This window comes from Myotis myotis, unplaced genomic scaffold (assembly GCF_014108235.1).
Source record: "Myotis myotis isolate mMyoMyo1 unplaced genomic scaffold, mMyoMyo1.p scaffold_m19_p_16, whole genome shotgun sequence".
Classification (NCBI taxonomy): domain Eukaryota; kingdom Metazoa; phylum Chordata; class Mammalia; order Chiroptera; family Vespertilionidae; genus Myotis; species Myotis myotis.
This window is the reverse complement of record NW_023416320.1, coordinates 28,218,437-28,239,044: the sequence shown is the minus strand read 5'-3', so window position 1 is coordinate 28,239,044 and position 20,608 is coordinate 28,218,437. Positions and strand designations below refer to the sequence as shown.

Below are 20,608 nucleotides of genomic sequence, written 5' to 3'. Positions count from 1 at the left end.
CTTTATGTCCGTCTATGCTGACAGAATTGTCTGTCATAACATTTTCACGATGAACTGGCAGGGGCCCTTTGAGGTCTGGCTAATGCCATCACCTCTCTCTCAGTCAGCCCATGTTTCTGTTCACTGAGTAGTTCCTGTGAGCCAGAAGCAGGAGGCATGCTGAATCCACTTCCAAAAAAGCACTTTGGTAACAGCTCGGGGGGCGGGGAGGGGGTCTGAAGACATAGCCAGATGAGGATGTTTATGTAAAGTTGACAATGACTTCATATTCTGGTAACATTCTTTTTTTTTTTTAATTGTTGACACTATTACAGATGTTCCCCCTTGACCCACCTCTCCTTGACCCACCTCCACCCATTCCCCACCTCCACCCATTCCCCGCCCCCTCTGGCCATCACCACACTGTTGTCTGTGTCCATGAGTTGTGCATATATATTCTTTGGCTGGTCCCTTCCCCCTCTTCCATCTAGTCGCTCACAACCCCCTCCTCTCTAACCTCTGTCAGTCTGATGCATGCTTCCATGCCTCTGGTTCTATTTTGTTCGTCAGATTATTTTGTTCATTAGATTCCACATGTAAGTGAGATCATATGGTATTTGTCTTTCTCTGACTGACTTATTTTGCTTAGCATAATGCTCTCCAGGTCCATTCATGCTGTTGCAAAAGGTAAGAGCTCCTTTTTTAGAGCTGCGCAGTATTCCGTTATGTAAATGTACCATAGCTTTTTTTTATCCACTCCTCTACTGATGGGCACTTGGGCTGTTTCCAGATCTTGACTATTGTAAATAACACTGCTATGTTTATTAGCATTGACCAATGTTGTATCATTGTTATGTATGTATGTATGTATGTATGTATGTAGATATGTATTTAGTTTGATGACCATCTTGGATGCTATTTCTGTCTGAACTGCCTTTGAATGAATTTAGTCGCAAAGGCTCCTTCTATGCTTTTCCCTGGTAGGAAACATCAACTGAATTCTTCCAGTTGTCTATAGAGCCAGCCTGATAACATTTCTTTTCTTTTTTAAAAAACATATTTTATTGGTTTTTTTACAGAGAGGAAGCGAAAGGGATAGAGAGTTAGAAACATCGATGGGAGAGAAACATCGATCAGCTGCCTCCTGCACACCTCCTACTAGGGATGTGCCCGCAACCAAGGTACATGCCCTTGACCGGAATCGAACCTGGGACCTTTCAGTCTACAGGCCGACGCTCTATCCATTGAGCCAAACCAGTTAGTGCCTGATAACATTTCTTGCACATGTATAGCCACCGTTGCTATAAGATGAGAAGTAGGAATCTATAGATTATGTGTGAAGAGGCGTTGCTGTGATTTAATATGAACCCTATGGCTTGTCTTCATAGAGCATGTCAAAACAGCAAGCTGGTGATAGCTTATGCCCAGGCAAAGTGTTAGGGTAGACCTCAATGGCTTCATTGTAGTCATTTGCCATTCTTATTTCCACCTCCAGAAAAGTCCAGAAAGTGCAGAGTGTTCCTCAGTAAAATCTCCACCACCCTCTAAACGTAGAGGTCATTCCAGGGTGGGTGTACGGTTTTCTCCATTCTGGGTGGGTCTTTCTGTGGATCTAAATAGTTTATGTGCGTCTCTTCCTCGGAAGTCCTGTTTATTTAGATAAGTTATTGTTAAGCTCTAAGACTACTGCTATCCTAACAATACAACTGTCCTATGAAATGTAATATTTGGTTCTTACTTAGGGATTCCTCAGATCTGACCAGGGGTAGGATTCACAATTACAAGAAGAAAAATTCATATTAGTAAAGTTAGAATTTAAGACTATATGTATGTATTTACCTTACTACCCAGCAGGTTAGTTTTGACTGACTTAATATAATGTTGAACCTGAGTTGCTCATTTACGTGACCCAAGGCTATCAGAAGAGGCTCTTCTGGATTCCTGGGTAAACTACCCTCAATTTGACCCTGTTTGCTTATCTATAAAGTGAGTCACGTCTAGCTCACACAAGTTCTGTAAAGCCTGTAAAGTGACCCAGTTTTCCTAATCTATGCATAAAGTAGTGATGGCGTGAGGTGGGGAAAGAGGTGGAAGAAGGAACAGAAGCCCAATTAATACTTTGAGTACACAGAACATTGAGGATATTTTCATGTATCTTCGGACACACCTACAGATAACTTCATGTCTTTGTTTTCACGGGGCCCCCTGTCCTGCTGTCTTCATGTGGCCAATTCTTACCCATCCTTCAAATGCCTGTTCAATGTAGTTCAAATGCCACCTCATCAAAATAGCCTTCTTTGGACACATTGCATCTCTTGCTCCTTGGAATCCTATGGAAAGTTACCTCTAGTTCTTACTGATCACACTTTGTACCTGCATTCTGATATTGTTATTTATCTACATAGAGTGCCTGTGCTGGAGAGTGAACTCCTGAAAAAAGGATCCAAGTCTGTTTCTTTCATTTTGCTTTTGTTGTTGTTTTTATTCCAAGCATCACATCCAGCACAGTGCACATAAGCAGCAAATACTGAGTGAGCAGAGGGAGTCTGCCAACGAAGAGTTAGAATGGTAACAGCTGAGGGGTGAAGACATAGGCAGATGCTACTATGACTGTGTAGGAACCCCGAGAGGCAACATTTTGCTTTGGCTCACGGGGAAAATCTACCACTAGACATTGTTATGGGTTGAATTGTGTCCTCCCAAAGTATCCAGAAGTGCTCATCTCTAGTATCTGAGACCCTACTTGGAAACAGGATCTTTGCAGATGATCCAATTAGGAGGTCATTCAGGGTGAGCCCCAATTTAATATGACCCCGTCCTTATTAAAAAAAAAAGGCAAATTTGAACACAAATAGATTTGCTTGCACACAGGGAGAATGCTATATGAAGATACAGGCAGAGATCAGAGTGCTGCATCTGCGATCCAAGGAATGCCCAATATTGCCAGGAAACCACCAGGAGCTGGGAGAGAGGCGGGCACGGATGTTTCCTCACAGCCTCAGAAGGAACCAACCCTGCCCACCCTTGGATCTTGCACTTCTGGTCTTAGGAACTGAGACAAATTTCTGTTCTTTAGGCCTCCAGTTTGTGGTACTTGATTACAGCAGCCCTAGCAACAATTTATACACTGTTACACGGTAACTAGATATCCTCCCTCTTACCTTCTCTGGTCTTTGTGGGTTTTTGTAGGGTGGTTGGGGCCACACAGATGGAAAGAAACATGGAGTAAGATGGTAGCTATGATAACATAGTGGTAAAAGAAATATAATTACAATATTTAAAAAATATTTTAGAATGCATGATTTCATTCAATCTTACAAGAAGTCGGCCCTTACAAGAGGTAGAAAGGGTAGGTGTGATCGCCACCCCAGCATTTCAACAGTGGAGAAGGTAACTAACATTTATTGAGTGCTAGGTATTGTTCAAAGTACACTATACATACGATGTCATTTCGCCCTGAAAACCACACTGACATGGCTGCTCTGGCCCGCATTCTACAAATGAGAAAAGTGTGACAGAGAAATTAAGAGTCTTGCTCAAAGTCACGTTGACAAGTGAGTGGGGAGCACTGGGATTCCACTCAGATCTTCTGAGGCAGAACCAGGGTGCATCCCATTGGTTTGGTCTCTGTGCCATTGTTTGATAATGAGTCACCTCAGCTGTCCATCCTCTACCTCAAATGTAGATGATATATGCCCACATCCCGTCAGTGTGCCACTGGCAGGTCCAGGGGGGCCCTGAGCTTCTTTAAGTTGAGGACAGTGTTACCTTGATATTTCTGTGCCTAGCACAGTGCCAGGCATGAAAACACTCAATATGCCGAAGCCGGTTTGGCTCAGTGGATAGAGCGTCGGCCTGCGGACTCAAGGGTCCCGGGTTCGATTCTGGTCAGGGGCGTGTGCCTGGGTTGCGGGCACATCCCCGGTGGGGGATGTGCAGGAGGCGGCTGGTCGATGTTTCTCTCTCATCGATGTTTCTGGCTCTCTGTCTCTCTCCCTTCCTCTCTGTAAAAAATCAATGAAATATATTAAAAAAAGAAAAAAAAGAAAAAGAAAACACTCAATAAATGTTTGTTAGATAAATAAGTTTTTCAGTGCATTAAAAGTTGATTTTTAGCCTGGCCAGTATGGCTCAGTGGTTGAGGATCGACCTATGCACCAGGAGGTTACTGGTTTGATTCCCAGTCAGGGCACATGCCCAGTTGCAGGCTTGATCCTTGCTGGGGTGGGGTGGGGTGGGGGTGGGGGCGGAGTATGTGCGGGAGGCAGCTGATCAATGTTTTTCTCTCATCCATGTTTCTATCTCTTTCTTCCTCTCCGTCCCTCTCTTTCTAAAAATCAATAAAAACATATTTGTAAAAAATGATTTTATAAACAAAATAACTTTATGCCTTTACGTATGAATAAAGCCTAAATTCTCTGAAAAATAACCTTTTTTGGGGGGGAGCTATAAAAATAACCTTTCTTTGATAGAAAGAACATTATATAGGAATGATAAGATCTCCGTTTCAGCCCTGGCTTCACCATTTATTAGCTATGACACCTGATTTCCTCATTTTTACTAAACTTAGAGGTTGACCTGCATGGTATCTGTAGTAACTTCCAGGTTTCAGATTCTATGCTTCTGCCGGTAGGACTGACTCTGAGGACTTTCATTCCCAGTTTAGGGTGTTTTGTGTAGGAAAATGATCTGTTGTGAGCTGGAACGATTAATTGAGCAGTATAAAGCAACATTTTTGTTTAGGCCAATCAGAAGCAGCTTTTCATTTCAATAAGGACAATCTTTTGAGGACATCTGCATACAAAAAGAATTAATAAGAAGATTGCTGGTACTAAGGAGCTTAACCCTTCACCAACTATTCTGAACGTTTATAAACCAGTCCAAGTAGATACACCTGTTAAATGGAAAGAAAGAAAACCTTACGGTCTCTAGAACCCAACATTAAACCTTTTGAAATTCCTTTATGTGTGAATGTTTTGTGATCTGGACCTAAAAGCTTAGAACACTGCTAGTGTACATGGCTGAATGAGGCACTTCCTGGCAGAGTGCAAATAATCCCGAGAGATCCTTTGTCAATTTTCACGTATTCCTTTGGCAGTTACTGGTTTAACCCTAAGAGAAAGGTGCCCTGAAGAAATGGACTCAGGAAATAATTAAGAAATAATGAAACTATAGTAATTACATACTTTAGGCTACAGACAAATTGAGAGAGAAAAAATAAAAATTTAGGACAATTTCTTAAATGAAGGTAAGAGGCAATAATTGTATGTATGTGTATGATGGCCTGTGTTATGACATGTGTGTAAATAAATCTGGAAACAGGAATAAGAAGGCTCTGTTGGAAGCAGCTGCAGGATTTAGGCTGGACTTGCCCAGCTCCAGGTTTTAAATCCAAGACCGTCATTGGCAGAGCGCTGTCAAGAGGTAGGGAAATTCAAACATGTGGTGGGCTTTCTGAGATCTAGGCTGTTTCCAGTTTCTCCATGAATTTATATATCTTGCACGCCTTGCGTTGCACTGATGAAGAAACATGAATGATACTGAGTTGGTTAATAAGCTAGCTATGGGGTTGATGATAAAAAAGAAATCAAAGCTATAACTATTATTGACCCTTTGTATACATGATTGTACCACATTTGCCACACAGAACTTTCTTTATAGACATCACCTATTTTTAATATGTGCTACATATGTATAAGACTATGATCTATCTTGGGGAGGACTGCCATTCTTCTTATAGACTTTCATAAGATTTATTATATGTTCTTCACATGTAGATGAAGTAATCTATACAGTGGGGCCTTGACTTACAAGTGTCCCGACTAACGAGTTTTTTGAGATACCAGCTGTCTCTCGGCCTATTTTTTGCATTGAGTTGATAGAGTAATTTGAGTTAACGAGCTCCTTAATGAGCTTGGTCTCCGAACGAATTAAACTAGTAAGTCAAGGCCCCACTGTATATGGTAATAACACTATTTTCTCTCTCCAATAAATTCTGTCAAGTTTTGCTACTATTTTTCACTTTAATGTCACAGCTAAAGATTCAGAGAGCCGGGCAAGAGCGGGAGAGTGCACTGGGGGTTTCACATGCTTACTCTTGGTTCCTCTCACTGTAAGAAAATTGAGGGGCAGAAAAGAGAAAGTCCTTCTCTGATATTAAACTAGTAAATTGTTGGCTCCAGGATGAAACACAGGTTTTTTGACTCCAGCACTTGTGGGCATTCCACTTCCCCTCCCACATTTGCTTCCTTTTAATTGTGTGCTAAGCAGGACACTTGCTGTAGGCTGTTTTATTTACTTCTCTCAACAATGATTTGCTGTTGGTATTGTTAGCCTGCAAGTTGCAGATGAAGACAGTAAGCTCACAGAGGCTGAAGTAACTTGCCCAATACCATCAAGGCAGTAAATGGTGAGAAAGAAGAATTATCATAACCATGCATTACCTTTGTATAAATATATCACTATCTACAATTACATGTTTGATCTAGTTCAACTAACAACACGTTTAGCCTTTGGATCAGAGGTGGGCAACCCCTGGCACGCGTGCCAAACATGGCACGCCAGTAACTTTTGCTGGCACGCGAAACCCTCTCTTATAATCTTCCATTTACAATTTTTTTCTTAATATCGACTTTTTAAAAATTTTTCAGATAAATTCAGTGTAGGTGCATCTTAGATAAATAAATAATTTCACATAACAAGTTATCTTAAAGACCATAGACATGGATTGACGAGAGAGGGGAAGAGCAATTTCTATACCTCTGCCTTAACTCTCCCTGCCTTCCTAGATCTGACCAGTGTTTTGGTTTCATCCACATACGCTTGTGAATCTTTGTCCTCAGTGATGAATTTTGTTAAGTCTCGTAATAGAAGTAGCCTGACGGATGGAAGCAGTAGCTCGTGAATATCTCTGAAGGTCACGAAATATAAACCTGATGTAAAAATCTGTCATCAGTGATGCAGCAGCAAAAGTCCCACTGATAATATCAAACGGAGTCATAAAGTTTTCTGTCGGACTATCAGTGTACATGTATACATTAAAAAATAAATGTGTTTTTCATAATCATATACTGTGTTTTTGTCGTTCGAATGAATTTTATTATTTCTTCAAGTTTCTTCACATACGTACACCTTAAGAGATATCAAGTAGGCGTAACATGTTCTCAAAAAATTATGGTTGGCACGCAGAAGAATTTTGAGTCAGAGATTTTGCTGGTTTTGGCGCGCACTCACAAAAAGGTTGCCCACCCCTGCTTTGGATGATAACTTGAGTTCCATTTTAACTTGAGTTGGATTATAACTTCCTGGTAAGAAATACAATGCTTAAGGAATTTGAGGACATTTGTGAAAACCAGATACAACTTAATTTGTTAATGTTGACGAAGGGTCATTGTCATCATTATTAGCTAAAGAAACCATGAATTATATTCTTTAAGTAAAACCTCAATAATAATGTATTAATTTAATTGTTCACCCTTTTTGTACATATCCACTGAATTTTGTTATAATTTTGTGACTTCTCAAAATTTTAATGGTGGCCCAGTAGCTGCTGTCTGCTTGATTTGATGATTCTTTCACCATTCTATTGGGAAGAAATATGAAATCATTTCAAAGTAGATATGGAAACTCAGTGTGAAATAGCATGTCACCAAAGCAAAATTGCATGTTCTTTATCCTCTCAGAGAGGTTCCTTATTTTCCAGTAAAAGCAAAAAATAATAATCAAAACCAAGCACCAGCAAAAGTGAGAATGAGGGGAAGAGGAGAGTAGGAATGAATAAAAATCAATAGAAAGGGGAAGTGTGCTCTAAAACAGAAATTAATTCTGCAGGGATGTTATTATATACAGCACTTCTCCAGTAGTCTCTTTTTATACATGAATGCAACTATAATTATAGCATGTTTTAATATTTGGTTAAAATTCAATTGCCTTTGCACCTCATGCAGAACCAAAAAAAAAAAGAGAAGAAGAAAAAGAAGAAAGAAAAAATTAGAAGCACATTAGAAAAACTGCACAGCAACTACAGGATGTCCTGTTACATTTATCGGGTAAGACAGACCCATGACTCACTATAACACTTGACACATCGGAAATGGTTTTATTGTGCATGGTACTTAACTCCTCATAAATATTAAACACATAGATTTGAGGATAACAAGCTGTATTTGTTCCTGGTATAATGGTATCCTCTTATAATTCTTTTTGAAGTGAAAGAAATTTAGCGTAGCCATGTAGATGATGGGAGCCAGATCATATAAGCAGCAGCAAGTCAAGCCTGATATCTGATTTCTCAAAACTCCCATAGTTCCCCCTTCTTAACTTGTTGATAATAAAGGTATGAGGAAGATATCTCTTGATTGAGTCTCTGTCATTGTTGTTGCAAAGCTAGGATACACTTGCTCAATTTAAAAATGTCTTTAGCCTTGAGCCATGGAAAACTAATATGTTGCAAAAAATTATGGGTAATCGAATATTAATAAAGAAAAGAATAGCAGTGTCACATGAAAAGGAATGGCAGCTTTCTCATTGTGATGAAGCTTTCAAGCCCACAAGCCTGTAAGAAGCAAAGCAAAGACGCAAAACAAAGACACAGAGGTGTCTTCTTCCTCCTCTTTCTTAAATTGCAATTATTCCCGCTGTCTTATTTCAGTTGCCTAAAGTGTTTCCTCTGCACAAAACTTCTCAATCACATTGTCTCAAAGGATCTTTCTCTTCTCAGTATACATTTATTGCCAACGCACGTTATTTAAAGATACATGTTTAACAAAGAAAGAAAATTTCCTTCAGTTCCATCTTTGGAATGGTTAAATGATAAAAATGAAGCCCTAGTTTCTTTGACTTTTTATTCATAGTCAGATACTGGCCTGGTTGTGCGTGTGTGTGTAAGGTGTGTGTGTGCACGTGCAGGTATGTGTGTATAGGAATGGAATTTGTATGTGTGTAGGGGGTGTGTCTATGTATAGGCCTATGTATGTACACAGGTATGTGTGTGTGTGTTTGTATGCGTGGGCGCGCACACGCGCACAGGGTCTGAGTATGTGTAAAGACATTTGCTTGTGTAGAATGTGTATTTATGCTCCAGAGAGTGTGTGGGTAAGGATATGTAAGTAGGGGTGTGCTTTATGTAAGGATGTTTTTGTGTGTTTATGCATGTGTGGTTATGCAGTGATGTGTTTATGTGTGTGTTAAATGAATGTAGGTAGGTTTGTGTGCATGCAAACATGGTCTATGTGTGCAGAGATATGTGTGTAGGGGTGTGTGTGTGGAGAGAGTGTGTGTGAGAGAGAAACAGAAACAGAGAGAGTGTGTTTATAATGTTGGGGGGAAATTTTGCAAAGTGGGTCAGCCATGAGAAGTTAAGGAAGCTCAGAAAATAAAGAAGACAGGGTGGGTTGAAGACATTGTGTGCTCTTGAATACTCAGGTAAATCAATTGCAACTTCATTTAATCACCAGTGGAGAGATGCTGGCCATTGTTAGCAGGTGCATGGAGGGGGAATGGCATGAAAAGGCTCCAGGGGATTCCTGCCTGGTGCTAGGCTTTGATTGAGGAGTTGGAATTGGATGGCTGGGTTGGGAAGTGTAAGGTGTGGAGACGAGTAAGTGTCTAAGTGGTCACATCTGGCAGGGACAAGGGCTCAGTTATCCCTCAGCCAGAGCTCAAGATTGACAAAGTTTTTGAACTCACTAAATTTGATTTCTGGTTTTTAAAATGGAAAGTGCAAGACTTTGTAGGACTGGTTTGAGGATTAAATGAGATAGTACACATAAAGGATTGAGCTCGCCGGAAATTCTCATTGCAGAATATGACAGGAGAAGGAGAAGAGGTAGAAAAAAATATATGCGAAATGCAAAGAATGCATCAAATCGGGAGAGAAAAAAGGACTGTCTGTTTACCACTTTTTAAACTCTTTCTACTGTGTCTAATCCAGACTCACAGTGTGAATGCCTCAGTCTGCATGGAGTAAAACTTGCAACATTACAGATTCAGGGAGCTGATGAGGGAAAGAGGACAATCCCGAGGAGAAAATACAATGTATTTTTATTCACGCGGGAAGGTACACGTTGGCCGTCCCAGGTGAGCATGTCCCCCAAACTGTTTCTTAACTGTGATGGCAAGAGAGGGATGACTGACTCTCTGAGATTCAGGAGGAATCATAAATGCATCTCCGGGGTGAAGGACTGGGCATAAAGTTGGAATGTCAGTCCAGTGCACAAAATGAAACAAAGGAAAGTGTGATCTATGTCATCTACCGTATAATTATAAAGATATGGGATAGCTTGTCCAAAGGAAATGGGTTGCAGTTCCTCTCATTTTTAACTTAAGCTCTTACACCAATTACCTAATCTTTCACCTAATAAATCTATAAATAAGAATAATAAAACTTGCCCTTTTTCTTTTCCTCCAGCCTTTTTTCTTGATTCTTCTCTTGGGCTAATTAGCATTGTTGCAGAAGGTTTTGCATCCTTGAGGCCAGTGGTTCTCAACCTTCCTGATGCCGCGACCCTTTAATACAGTTCCTCATGTTGTGGTGACCCCCAATTTCATTGTTACAAATTGAACATAATTAAAGCATAGTGATTAATCACAAAAACAACATGTAATTATATATATGTTTTCCGATGGTCTTAGGCGACCCCTGTGAAAGGGTCGTTCGACCCCCAAAGGGGTTGCGACCCACAGGTTGAGAACCGCTGCTTTAGGCAATGCACTAAAGTGTTTGTGCACATCTTTTAAAATGTTCACATTATTCAACACTGAGTTATTGTTGAATATTTGCTGTGTGCTATTGCCCTCATTTTTATGGCAGAGGAAGCTGAATCTCCACGAGATCAAGAGCCTTGTCCCAAACGGCCCAGCTGGAAGCCTGAGTCCCTACACTGTCCACGGCCACTGCTGGAGTTTATTCAACCAAAACACTGTGAAGATCCCCGAGGACAAACATAAATTACCCTGGTGTTTTTTTAATCGTCATCGGCAAATATGGCTTTATTTCTAAAATGAAAATAATAAAGTAAAATGCAAGTGAGCATGGTGTCTTCTCAAGACAAAAAACCTCTTCAGTGACTTTATATAAATAACATCCAGTAGCCAAATGCTGCTTTATTAGAAAATGGAAACCGGAGTGGGAGAGAATATTCTCTGGTCTGGTCTTTTTCAAACATTGTGCTACATGAATGAGAAAAGAGAGACTCGGGAGAGAAGGAACAAAGTATCTGGTTAATCATGAAATCAGCTTTAAAATTCTCTATAAGATAAAATTAGTTTTTCTCTAAATTTAACATTCTGGTTGCTTTTGATGTTGCTGGGTAAGTTTCAGCCTAATAAATACTAATGTGGAAAAAAATGAGATGGAAATAAATGAAGAAGAAATTTTTTCTCTTATGGTCTTGTTGAGACATTTAAAAATGAAAATACTGTGAAAGAAAAATAAAAATTGTGAGAACTAGAAGCCTCTCAATATTGTTTTTGCTTACCTTGAGGATCCATCTTAAATAATGCATTTTAATAAATTAATAAATTCTAGAAAGATGTTTTCAGAACATTAAATAAGAAAAGTAAAATGATAAATTTAATATAATTGTTTTACAAATATTGTGGAGAACAAATCTTGACAGACTTATGGGAATGGCCTAGAATAGAAGGAGGTCATGAACTGAAGGCAGACTTGGCCCACTGCACAATTTAGACTGGGTTTCCCCACTAAATTCCCCACTAAAGGGAGGGAATTATGAGCTGGCTTGTTTCTTTTAAGAATCTTTATTATTATTTGTTTTGACATGCCTTGAATTATGACATCTAGACCTTTGGAAATTGCATGCTCATTTTTCTGGTAAATCAACTGTTACGTGCTGAGTTGTACCTCCCCCCACCCCAACTCATAAGTTGAAGCTCTAACCTTGAGTATCTGAGAATGTCACTGTATTTGGAGATAAGACCTTTAAAGAAGTATTTAAGTTAAAATGAGGTCATATGGGTGGGCGCTGTTCTGATATGACTGGTGTCCATATAAGAAGAGGAGGTTAGGCTATAACACACAGACAAAGGGAAGATCGTGTGATGACATGGGAGAAGAAAGCCCATCTACAATTCAAGGAGAGAGGTCTCAAGAGAAACCAACCCTGCTGACTCCTTGATCTCAGACTTCTAGCCTCCACAACTGTGGGAAAATAAATTTCTGGTGTTTAAGTCACCCTGTCTGGGGTATTCAGTTACAATAGCTCTAGCAGACTAATACCCCAGCCAAGCAACCAACAAACATAAACCAGGAAAGAACCACACCTTCATGACCCCAAACGTAATGGTAGCATCTCCCCTATCATCTCAATCTCCAATGACAGAATCACATGTTAGGGAGATATATAAAGAAAAATAAAAATAAATGTACTGTATAAGAGTGTGCAAGTGCAATCCTTCTCTTCCCTCATTCTTCTCACGAAGATGGCCTGGGAGAAGCACTATCCCAATAAAAATGAATGTACACAGTGCTTGGATCTTGACTTCTAACTACCATTCTCCTCTTTAAAAGAAATACAGGATTTCTTGGAGAAATATTCAGTCCCAAGGCTAGAACAAGGAAAGTGCAAGATGAGGTTAGAACATGTTTTGGAACAGAAAGCAAGAAAGTACTCAAAAAAATGATGGCACCTGGCAAAAGGCACTAAAACCACTTTTAAGGGACTCCCATTTGCCAAATCTGGGTCAATTTCAGTATAAAATAAATAATAAGAGAAACAAATTAAAATGAATGATCAGTAACAGATTATAACCTATTGAATAATATAGAAACCATGAGTTTATGCTGATTTATAAATTGAAAGTTAGATGAGAAATAGGGTATTTAACATAGTTCCAAAGTTTCTCCTCAAGGACAAATTTGTTTTAAGTCAGACAAAATAGACTTTAAAACAAAGACTGTAATAAGAGACAAAGAATTGCATAGTGATAAAAGGGTTAATCCAATAAGAAGATATAACATTTGTAAATATTTATCCGTCCAACACAGAAGAACCTGGATATATAAAGCAAATATTAACAGACCTAAAGGGAGAAATAGACAGCAATACAATGGCAGTAGGGGACTTAAAATACCCAACTTGCATCAATGGATAGGTAACCCAGACAGAAAACCAACAGTGAAACATCAGCCTTAAATAAATGACAGTTTAGACCAGATGAGCTTAGATATTTACAGCACATTCCATCCAAACCAACAGAATACACATTCTTCTCAAATGCACATTGAATATTTTCCAAGATAAATCATATGTTAGGCCACAAAACACATAATAAATTTTAGAGGACTGAAAAAATCATGTCAAGCATCTTTTCGGACCACAGTGGTATGAAACTAGAAATTAATTACACAAAGAAAACTGGAAAATACACAAATAAGTTCCTCATATGTGAGGTGAGGAGTAGGAAGAGATTATTTTCTCACTGTAGATACATTCATGGAAGATAGAACCGTAATGAGATAAGATATTCAGGAAGTTAAAGAGTTTTGAGGAATGTGATCCTTTGAACGTGAGTCTTGGAGGCACCAAAGCTGAGTTATTCAAAGGTGTACTATGCAGGTGCAGGAGCACTAGCGAACAGGAATAAAAGGAAGGGAGAGAAGGAGAAAGGGGGAAATTACCCCAAATGTTGATGATCAGAGGAATCTAAAATGAAGCTAGTTTGTTTCAGCATGCAGGAGCTTGCTGTATTGTCTGGCTTACTCATCTCTCGTTCTTGTTTTACATGACACATGAAGTGTGAGCGAACCTGTTCTGAGGGGCACATGGAAGACAAGCGGAGGTGACTGGCAAAGCCCTGAGTGGCATGGACAGTGACAGCAGAGGTCAGATGTCCCACCTGTCTGACCTAGTGAGGCACCGATTATGTTCACCAAGACAACTCTGGCCTTTCAAGCATTTAAGACAAAACTTCACACCTGGGATAAAAGTTTGAAAGGATCTGAAAAGCTTCACTTTCTTCAAGCCTTTGGAAAAGGACATCGTTACTTCCTGCGTGTTGTAATCCTTGTCTCTGGGGTGTGTCTGCTCGATACCATTAATAAGAGGAACTATTTTTTACAACACTTTTTGGGGAAAGCTCTAGCCCTCCTCTGGTGACTAAAAACAGACAGCAAGCCAACATGTCTCTTTGCCCAAGACATGGGGACCACGCCCTGGGACCCAGGCACACCTGGAAGCAGAGGAATATCATTAGCTCTGTCAGAAACTTGTTGTTTGGATAGTCATTCTCTGAGTAACTGCTTCTTTAGGAGCCCTTCCCTTTGTTTTAGAAATGCCAGGCTTCTGTGTTAAGCTAAGTAGAATCCCAGGGACTTCGTTTGTTTGGATCCCTCCTGGAAGTACTTAGAATAATACAAAGAGAAGTGGTGTTCATGGAAGCCCCATGTTTTTCCTTGAGTCCACCTCCTGCAGGCACCCGACCAAAGAAATGCATGAGCAGGAGTTTGCAAGAAAGAAAAAATATTAAATTGGCCAATCAGAGATGGGGAGCTAAAGCTGAAAACCCAACTCTCCGATATATCTGGTAAGTCACAGATAATGCAGGGCAAAATCACAAGACACTGTGGGTTAGGGGTTTGTGTTTGTGCTGGAAGCTGGTTGATAAGGATGATGAGTCATTTCTACGGGTCTGAGGCCAGCTCTGAGGTCGGTTCTGACATCCCTCTGTCCAGCCTCACAGTAGAGTAGCCAAGGAGTTGTTCTACCTTGGGGCTCCAGAACTGAAAGACAACGTAAGCCAACATGCTATCTTTAGCCTGACAGAGGTTAGGACAGAGTTTTAGACAGTGTCACCATTGCCTGGCCGAGTTACTGTTTTCTACTGCCTCATAGTGGGGCTGCTGCTTATTGGGGGTGTGGGTGGGGAGCTGGGTCTTATGAGGGGTGGAGAAAGAGAGGGAGGAAGAGGGAGGGAGAAAGGTGATTTCTAGAGCTAGGATTTAATGCTAAATTTAATTAAAGTCCCAAGGACCCTCTGTTTCAGTGGCCTGGCACTGTGGACTCTGGGTGACGAGGAAATCACAGACAGAGGCACAAGAAGGAGCCTGCCCAGAGGGTCCTGCCCACTCACAGCTCTTCCTTCCAGCATTTTCTGCGGATGTGGCCAGGAGAGCAACAGAACCAGTGCCCTTCTAATGGGGCCTGTAAACAGATGAGGATAGAAGGAATCAAATAAATGACAAGAGATGTAAGATAAAGACACAGCAACATCAGGTGTTGTTTGTAACTCAAAGCCTACAGAAGCCACATGCCTGGACTGCCCTCCGCGTGGTGCAGAGTGCATTGCAAACCTTTGGAGAGAAAAGGAAAGCGTAGATCAATCATCACAATAGAAGAATCCAACTTGCAGGCCAGTGCAGGTTGGAGCAACCACCACGACTTTCACCAGCCATTCAGCAGGAGTAGGTCCCAGGTGGCCTGGGAATGAGAACACTCAGGATTATCATTGCCCGGAATAAAGGCAATAACTACACTCTTCCAGTAATGAAAAATAGTATCATAGGTAAGTTAATGTAAAAAACAATGACAAAATGTAATCCTGTTGAGAAAGTGCCGCAGTCCATTCATTGTCTTCACTAGCTGAGTTTAGACAGAGACCCCCAAAAGCTAGTAACCTTTGAAATCCTAGCAAAGGTCAGGACTGTGCACCACCCAGTTAATCTAGGAACCACCCGGTTAATTTAGGTAATGGTAGTTGAAGCATCATCCCCACCTTAGTTCACTTAATTCCTTAGATACTTGTGTAGATCCTTGTTGATTATTGTTGATCAGATACTCTGTATATTCCTGGAAATTGTCTGCCGATCTGTGTGTCATTGAAACCTCCTTACCCTAAGGGCTACTCCAGATCAATAAAAGACTGGAGCGGCCTGAGCATCGGTGGAAGTCCTTCTGGACTTGCCCGCCTGGTCCCCCGATATTGCAAAATTATCTCGTGCCATTTTTCTCTCATTTGTTGTGCGGCTCCTCTTTCAGATACCGAACCCTACTCCACACAGAACGTGGAGGGAGTCTTACACGACAAGAAAGAAAATCCTTTTTGTCCAAACTTCATGGCAGACCAGGCATTTGCAAAAAACGTCTTAAAATGCGCAGTCATTTCAGGTGTCCTGGGGAGCGGAGCCCTGGCAGCTGGCTGAGACCCTCCGATGCCGCAAAGAGCCCGCAGCTGCTGGGGCGAAAGTTAGCTGGGACCCGCAGACGTGAGTGTGCTATGTGAGCGTGGTTTCCCGAAGCCAGAAAAGATCAGATGCGCACTGTCCCGCCCTTGGCCTTGGGGAGAGCCCCGCGGGTGTGGAGTTTCCTCCTCTCTGGGCCCAGCAGAACTTGGTCCCGAGTTCACGTTCACAGGGCACAACGGAGACTTGTTCAGCCAGTCACAATGGGGAGCTTGGAGGGAGACAGCGACACCGTCCTGGGGTTTCCCTTTGAAATTGTTCCAGGGTCTGGGCCTGAAAACAGGCGTCAGGGAGATCTCTGGGTGCAGGGGGTGGCCACACAAAAGGCATTCAGATGGTCTTTATCGTTGCTGGCCTCCACCCGCTTCCTAGGCGCCATCGGAGGCTTCTAGGGAGAAGAGCATCCCAGCGGCAGTTGGGGCCACTACCGTCCCCCTCATTGTCTCTCCAGCCCTGCCCTGGATTCCTCTGGGCCCAGCCCCAGGAGCTGAGATTAACACTGCAGACCCTGCAGGCACCCCTTCCTACAGCACATTTCTGCACATTTCAGATATGTTCAGAGAGAGAGTTTACTCGAACTATACAGAATACCATCCACTTGTCTGTCTGCGGAATATTCTGCATCTACTCAGGCAGACCGTAGAGACAGATGCTGAGTGGAAAAGGAGAAGGTATCTTTTTTTTTTTTTAAATAACCCTCCAGCCCCACCAGCCACGGTTCACACAGACATCTCACTCAGAGCAGCATTCATTCCAGCATCCTTTCATGGGGCCGCCTTTGTTGGAGATACTGGGTTAGGCACGAGGGACACAAAGACACCTGCTCACTCTACCTGGAGGGAAGCCAGCTCTTCGTCAAAATGAGGTCCCAGCAAATGATAGGGTGAAATGTGCCGGGTAAGTGCGGGCCAGTGAGTTGCTTGCATGACGGGTACACCTAGATAGGTGTGCAACATATTTTCGAGAAGTGACTAGCTTAGGGAAACACAGGCAGAGCACTGATTATGAAAGAGAAGGGAAGCTTTCAGCTGGAGGTTGAAGAACAGATTTGGATTTTTGTTTTTAAGAAACTTGCAAGGTGCATATTAGATCCTAGGGACTGAAGCTTGAAATCTAAAAGGTAATTTAATGATTAAATGGCTTCATCCAAATTAGGAAGAAAACAAAACCAAACAAAACTGGAAGAGAGGTAATGACCTTGATATTCTTTAAAAAGCATCAAAGTTACCCGCACCGAAGTCAGAGCGTTCTTGGTCCTTGCACTGCCTGTATTATTCAGAGCTGCTTTAATTTCGTGTCACCCATGAGCAGGGTGGGGTGTGGCAGTAGGTCTTCGCAGTGCCGTGGGGGGGCTCCTGAGGTCTTATTCCAGGACCTGTGACAGAGAGCTAATATCTAAAAATATATTTTTATTGATTTCAGAGGGGAAGAGAGAGGGAAGGAGAGATAGAAACATCAGTGATGAGAGAGAATCATCGATTGGCTGCCTCCTGCACCCCCCTCACTGGGTATGGAGCCTGCAACCTGGACATGTGTCCTGACCTGGAATTGAATCTGACCTGGTTCATAGGTCAATGCTCAACCACTAAGCATCAGAGATCTAATTTTAATTCATTTTCCCGATTAGTTAACTAATTTGTTGGAGAAAAATATCTGTTCCATCAGAATATAAATCCTTCCTTGCTCTATGTGTTGAGCAGCTATTACCAACCTGCTTACTGGGTTTGTGACGATGGGAAAAAGGGTTTGCAGCCTCAAAGAAAGGCTGGGCAGACCATGTAGTTGGAGCAGAAGTTGTGTAACAACATCCCCCGCCCCTGCTATGGGGCTTTATCGGGTCTACAGAGACCCGGCCAGCTGTCACCCAGCTGGTCACCCAGGAGGAAGCCCAGGGAATGGAGAAGTGAGAGCGTTCAGCAATGCGACTTAAGTGCACAGCCACCCTGACCGTGGCCGGAAAACCGCAAATGGAACAAGAAAAAACTGCCCTGAGAAACCTTTGAGAACTTGCAGTAAACGCACAGTATCAGCACCAGAGCTTGATTTCCTTACCGGCACACACACACACACACACACACACACACACACACACACACACACACACTCTTTTCTTTTTAGTGGCAGGGACCCCGCTCCTCGCTAGCCCAATGCTCTGAATTGTACAAAGGGCTCAGCTGAGAAAGGCAAGGCTTGGAGGTCCACCTCCGTTTGGTTTGCAGGGAGGGTGTGGGTGAGTTTGGTGAGCGTGGTCACCCAGTTGAGGGGTTCATCAGTTCCCTCAGCCTACGCCCTAGAACTCCTCCCCTGCGTCTGGCCCCTCCACCACTTTGTGGCGTGGCTCTGAGCTCAGTTTCCTTATCTGTAAAGTGTAACCAATGGTGGCACTGCTCTCCTGGGCTGTGGTAAGAGTAAATGAGAGGAGGTCCAAGAAAATCACTTTGTCAAGCCTTAAAGCACCCGTTCATTTGTTGATTTACTATGAACTAAAACAATCACTACCCAAACCAACTTTCTCCCTCTCTTTTCTCACTTCTTCTTTTTCACAAAATCAAGTCACACATTTTGTTATTCGAGTAGGTCAATAAAAGTTCTACAAGGACACTGAGCTGAATAGGTTGGGGTTGAAATTCCCTCAAGAATCTTACTCTCTAGTTGGGAAGAAACACACAAACACATTAGAGGTTTTTAAATGGTACTCATGTCAAATTATAAAAGAGCAATGGAAAAGCTCTCTCTTCCTAATGAAAGATTAATTACTCTACTAGTTTGCTAAGGGCTGACATAACAGGGTACCACTGACTGAGGGGCTTTAAAACAACAGACATTAATTTTCTCACAGTTCTGGAGGTTATAAGATGTCAGCAGTTTTCTTCTGAGTCTCCTTGGCTAGTAGATGGACTTCTTTCCCTTGTGTCTTCACATGCTCTTGCCTCAGTGTGAATCTGTGTTTAATAGTTTCTTTTTTTAAGAAGAAAATATTTTTATTGATTTCAGAGAGGAAGAGAGAGGGAGAGAGAGACAGAAACATCAGTGATGAGAGAGAATCATTGATTGGCTGCCTCCCGCAGGCCCCTCAATGGGGATCAAGCCCACAATCTGGGCATGTGCTCTGACCAGGAATCGAACTGTGACCCCCTGGTTCATAGGTCAATGCCCAACCGCTAAGCCATGCCATTCGGGCTCAATACTTTCTTATAAGCACACTAGTCCTTTTGGATTGAGACCCACCCTAAGGACCTCATTTTAACTTAATTACATCTTTAAAGACCCTCTCCCCAAGTACAGCCACATTCTCAGGTCCTTGGGACTAACACTTCAACATATGAATTTTGGGGGACACAATTCAGACCATAACATTTGCTAAATAAATGTTGTAGACGAGGGGTCCAGATACTGCCAGGGGAGAGTCCTTGATGAGCCACAAAGGGACTTCTTCGAGAAGGCTCAGACAGACCCAAATATGCAAATCCACCTCTGGTTCTTTTGGTGATAGGCTGCTTGCAAATGAATGCTATTTAGCTATCTTCTAGTTAGATAAGTTCAATAACTCCTGGTTCATTTTCATGTCTACAGGGTCTTGTATCAAATATTCAAATGAAATGAAAAAGTTCAAATAATCATTTGAATAAATGACTTTGCTTGTGAAAAACAGTAATTAAGTTTGTTGCAATTTGACTTTTTTAATCTTTCTCTTCTCTTCTTTCCTTATTCCTTTGGAAGGGGGAGCCTCCACAGGCTGTGGAGACTTTGATTGTAAGTGGACCATGGTAACAGCAGAGTTGGATAATAAATGCAGAACTGTGGGCAGGAGAGATCACAAGAAGCTTGGTGGTGTAGAACCTCTTTATAGAGGAGGTGGTTCCTAAACTGGAAACTTGAGTGGGTCAATATATCAATACATCCAGTTCTACCAGATTGCCCCACTGGCTGTACTGAACTTCTCTATTGGGTTTTACATAGTATTTTTACAATAGTCCCACATAGTTCTAAATAGTATTTCTCTACATGTATGTACCACAATCTGTTTAAAAATCCACTGTTTTGGAGACCCAGGCTGTTTACAGCTCTTTACTCAAACGAGCACTGTAATGAACATCTGCAATATGAGTTTTAACTTTGCATTTGAATTCTTACTTTTAAAGCTTGACGTTTTGTAGTACAAGCAAAGTTTTTGGCTCTCTGGACCTCTGATAACATTCCTGGCTTGCTTCTGATGCTAAGTCATCAGGATGATACTCAGCCACTGAGCCGGTTTGGCTCTTACACACACTCTTTCTACACACACACACACACACACACACACACTGCTACTGAGCTGGTGTGGCTCTTACACACACACACACACACACACACACACACACACACACACACCAATGACTGGTTCCGCTGGAAGGGGACACAGGCAGAAGGAAGGAGCAGCAAAATCAAAGG

General features: G+C 41.8%; 1 protein-coding gene across 2 annotated transcripts in view; it reads right to left on the bottom strand.

The window, feature by feature from the left end:
- Positions 1 to 17,417: 17,417 nt before the first annotated feature.
- TGS1 (trimethylguanosine synthase 1) overlaps positions 17,418 to 20,608 on the bottom strand; it is a 41,722-nt gene continuing 38,531 nt past the window's right edge. Inside the window, exons 13-14 of one of the 2 annotated variants that reach the window (XR_004972481.1) lie at positions 19,015 to 19,135; positions 17,418 to 17,572 (exon numbers count right to left, since the gene is read on the bottom strand). Coding sequence is in view for 1 of the 2 variants with exons in the window: in XM_036338246.1 (XP_036194139.1) it covers positions 19,109 to 19,135 (27 nt within the window). In the remaining variant the exon portion in view is untranslated. Of the gene's footprint in view, positions 17,573 to 19,005; positions 19,136 to 20,608 lie in introns of those variants that run through there. The other variant, XM_036338246.1, reaches the window with a different exon arrangement.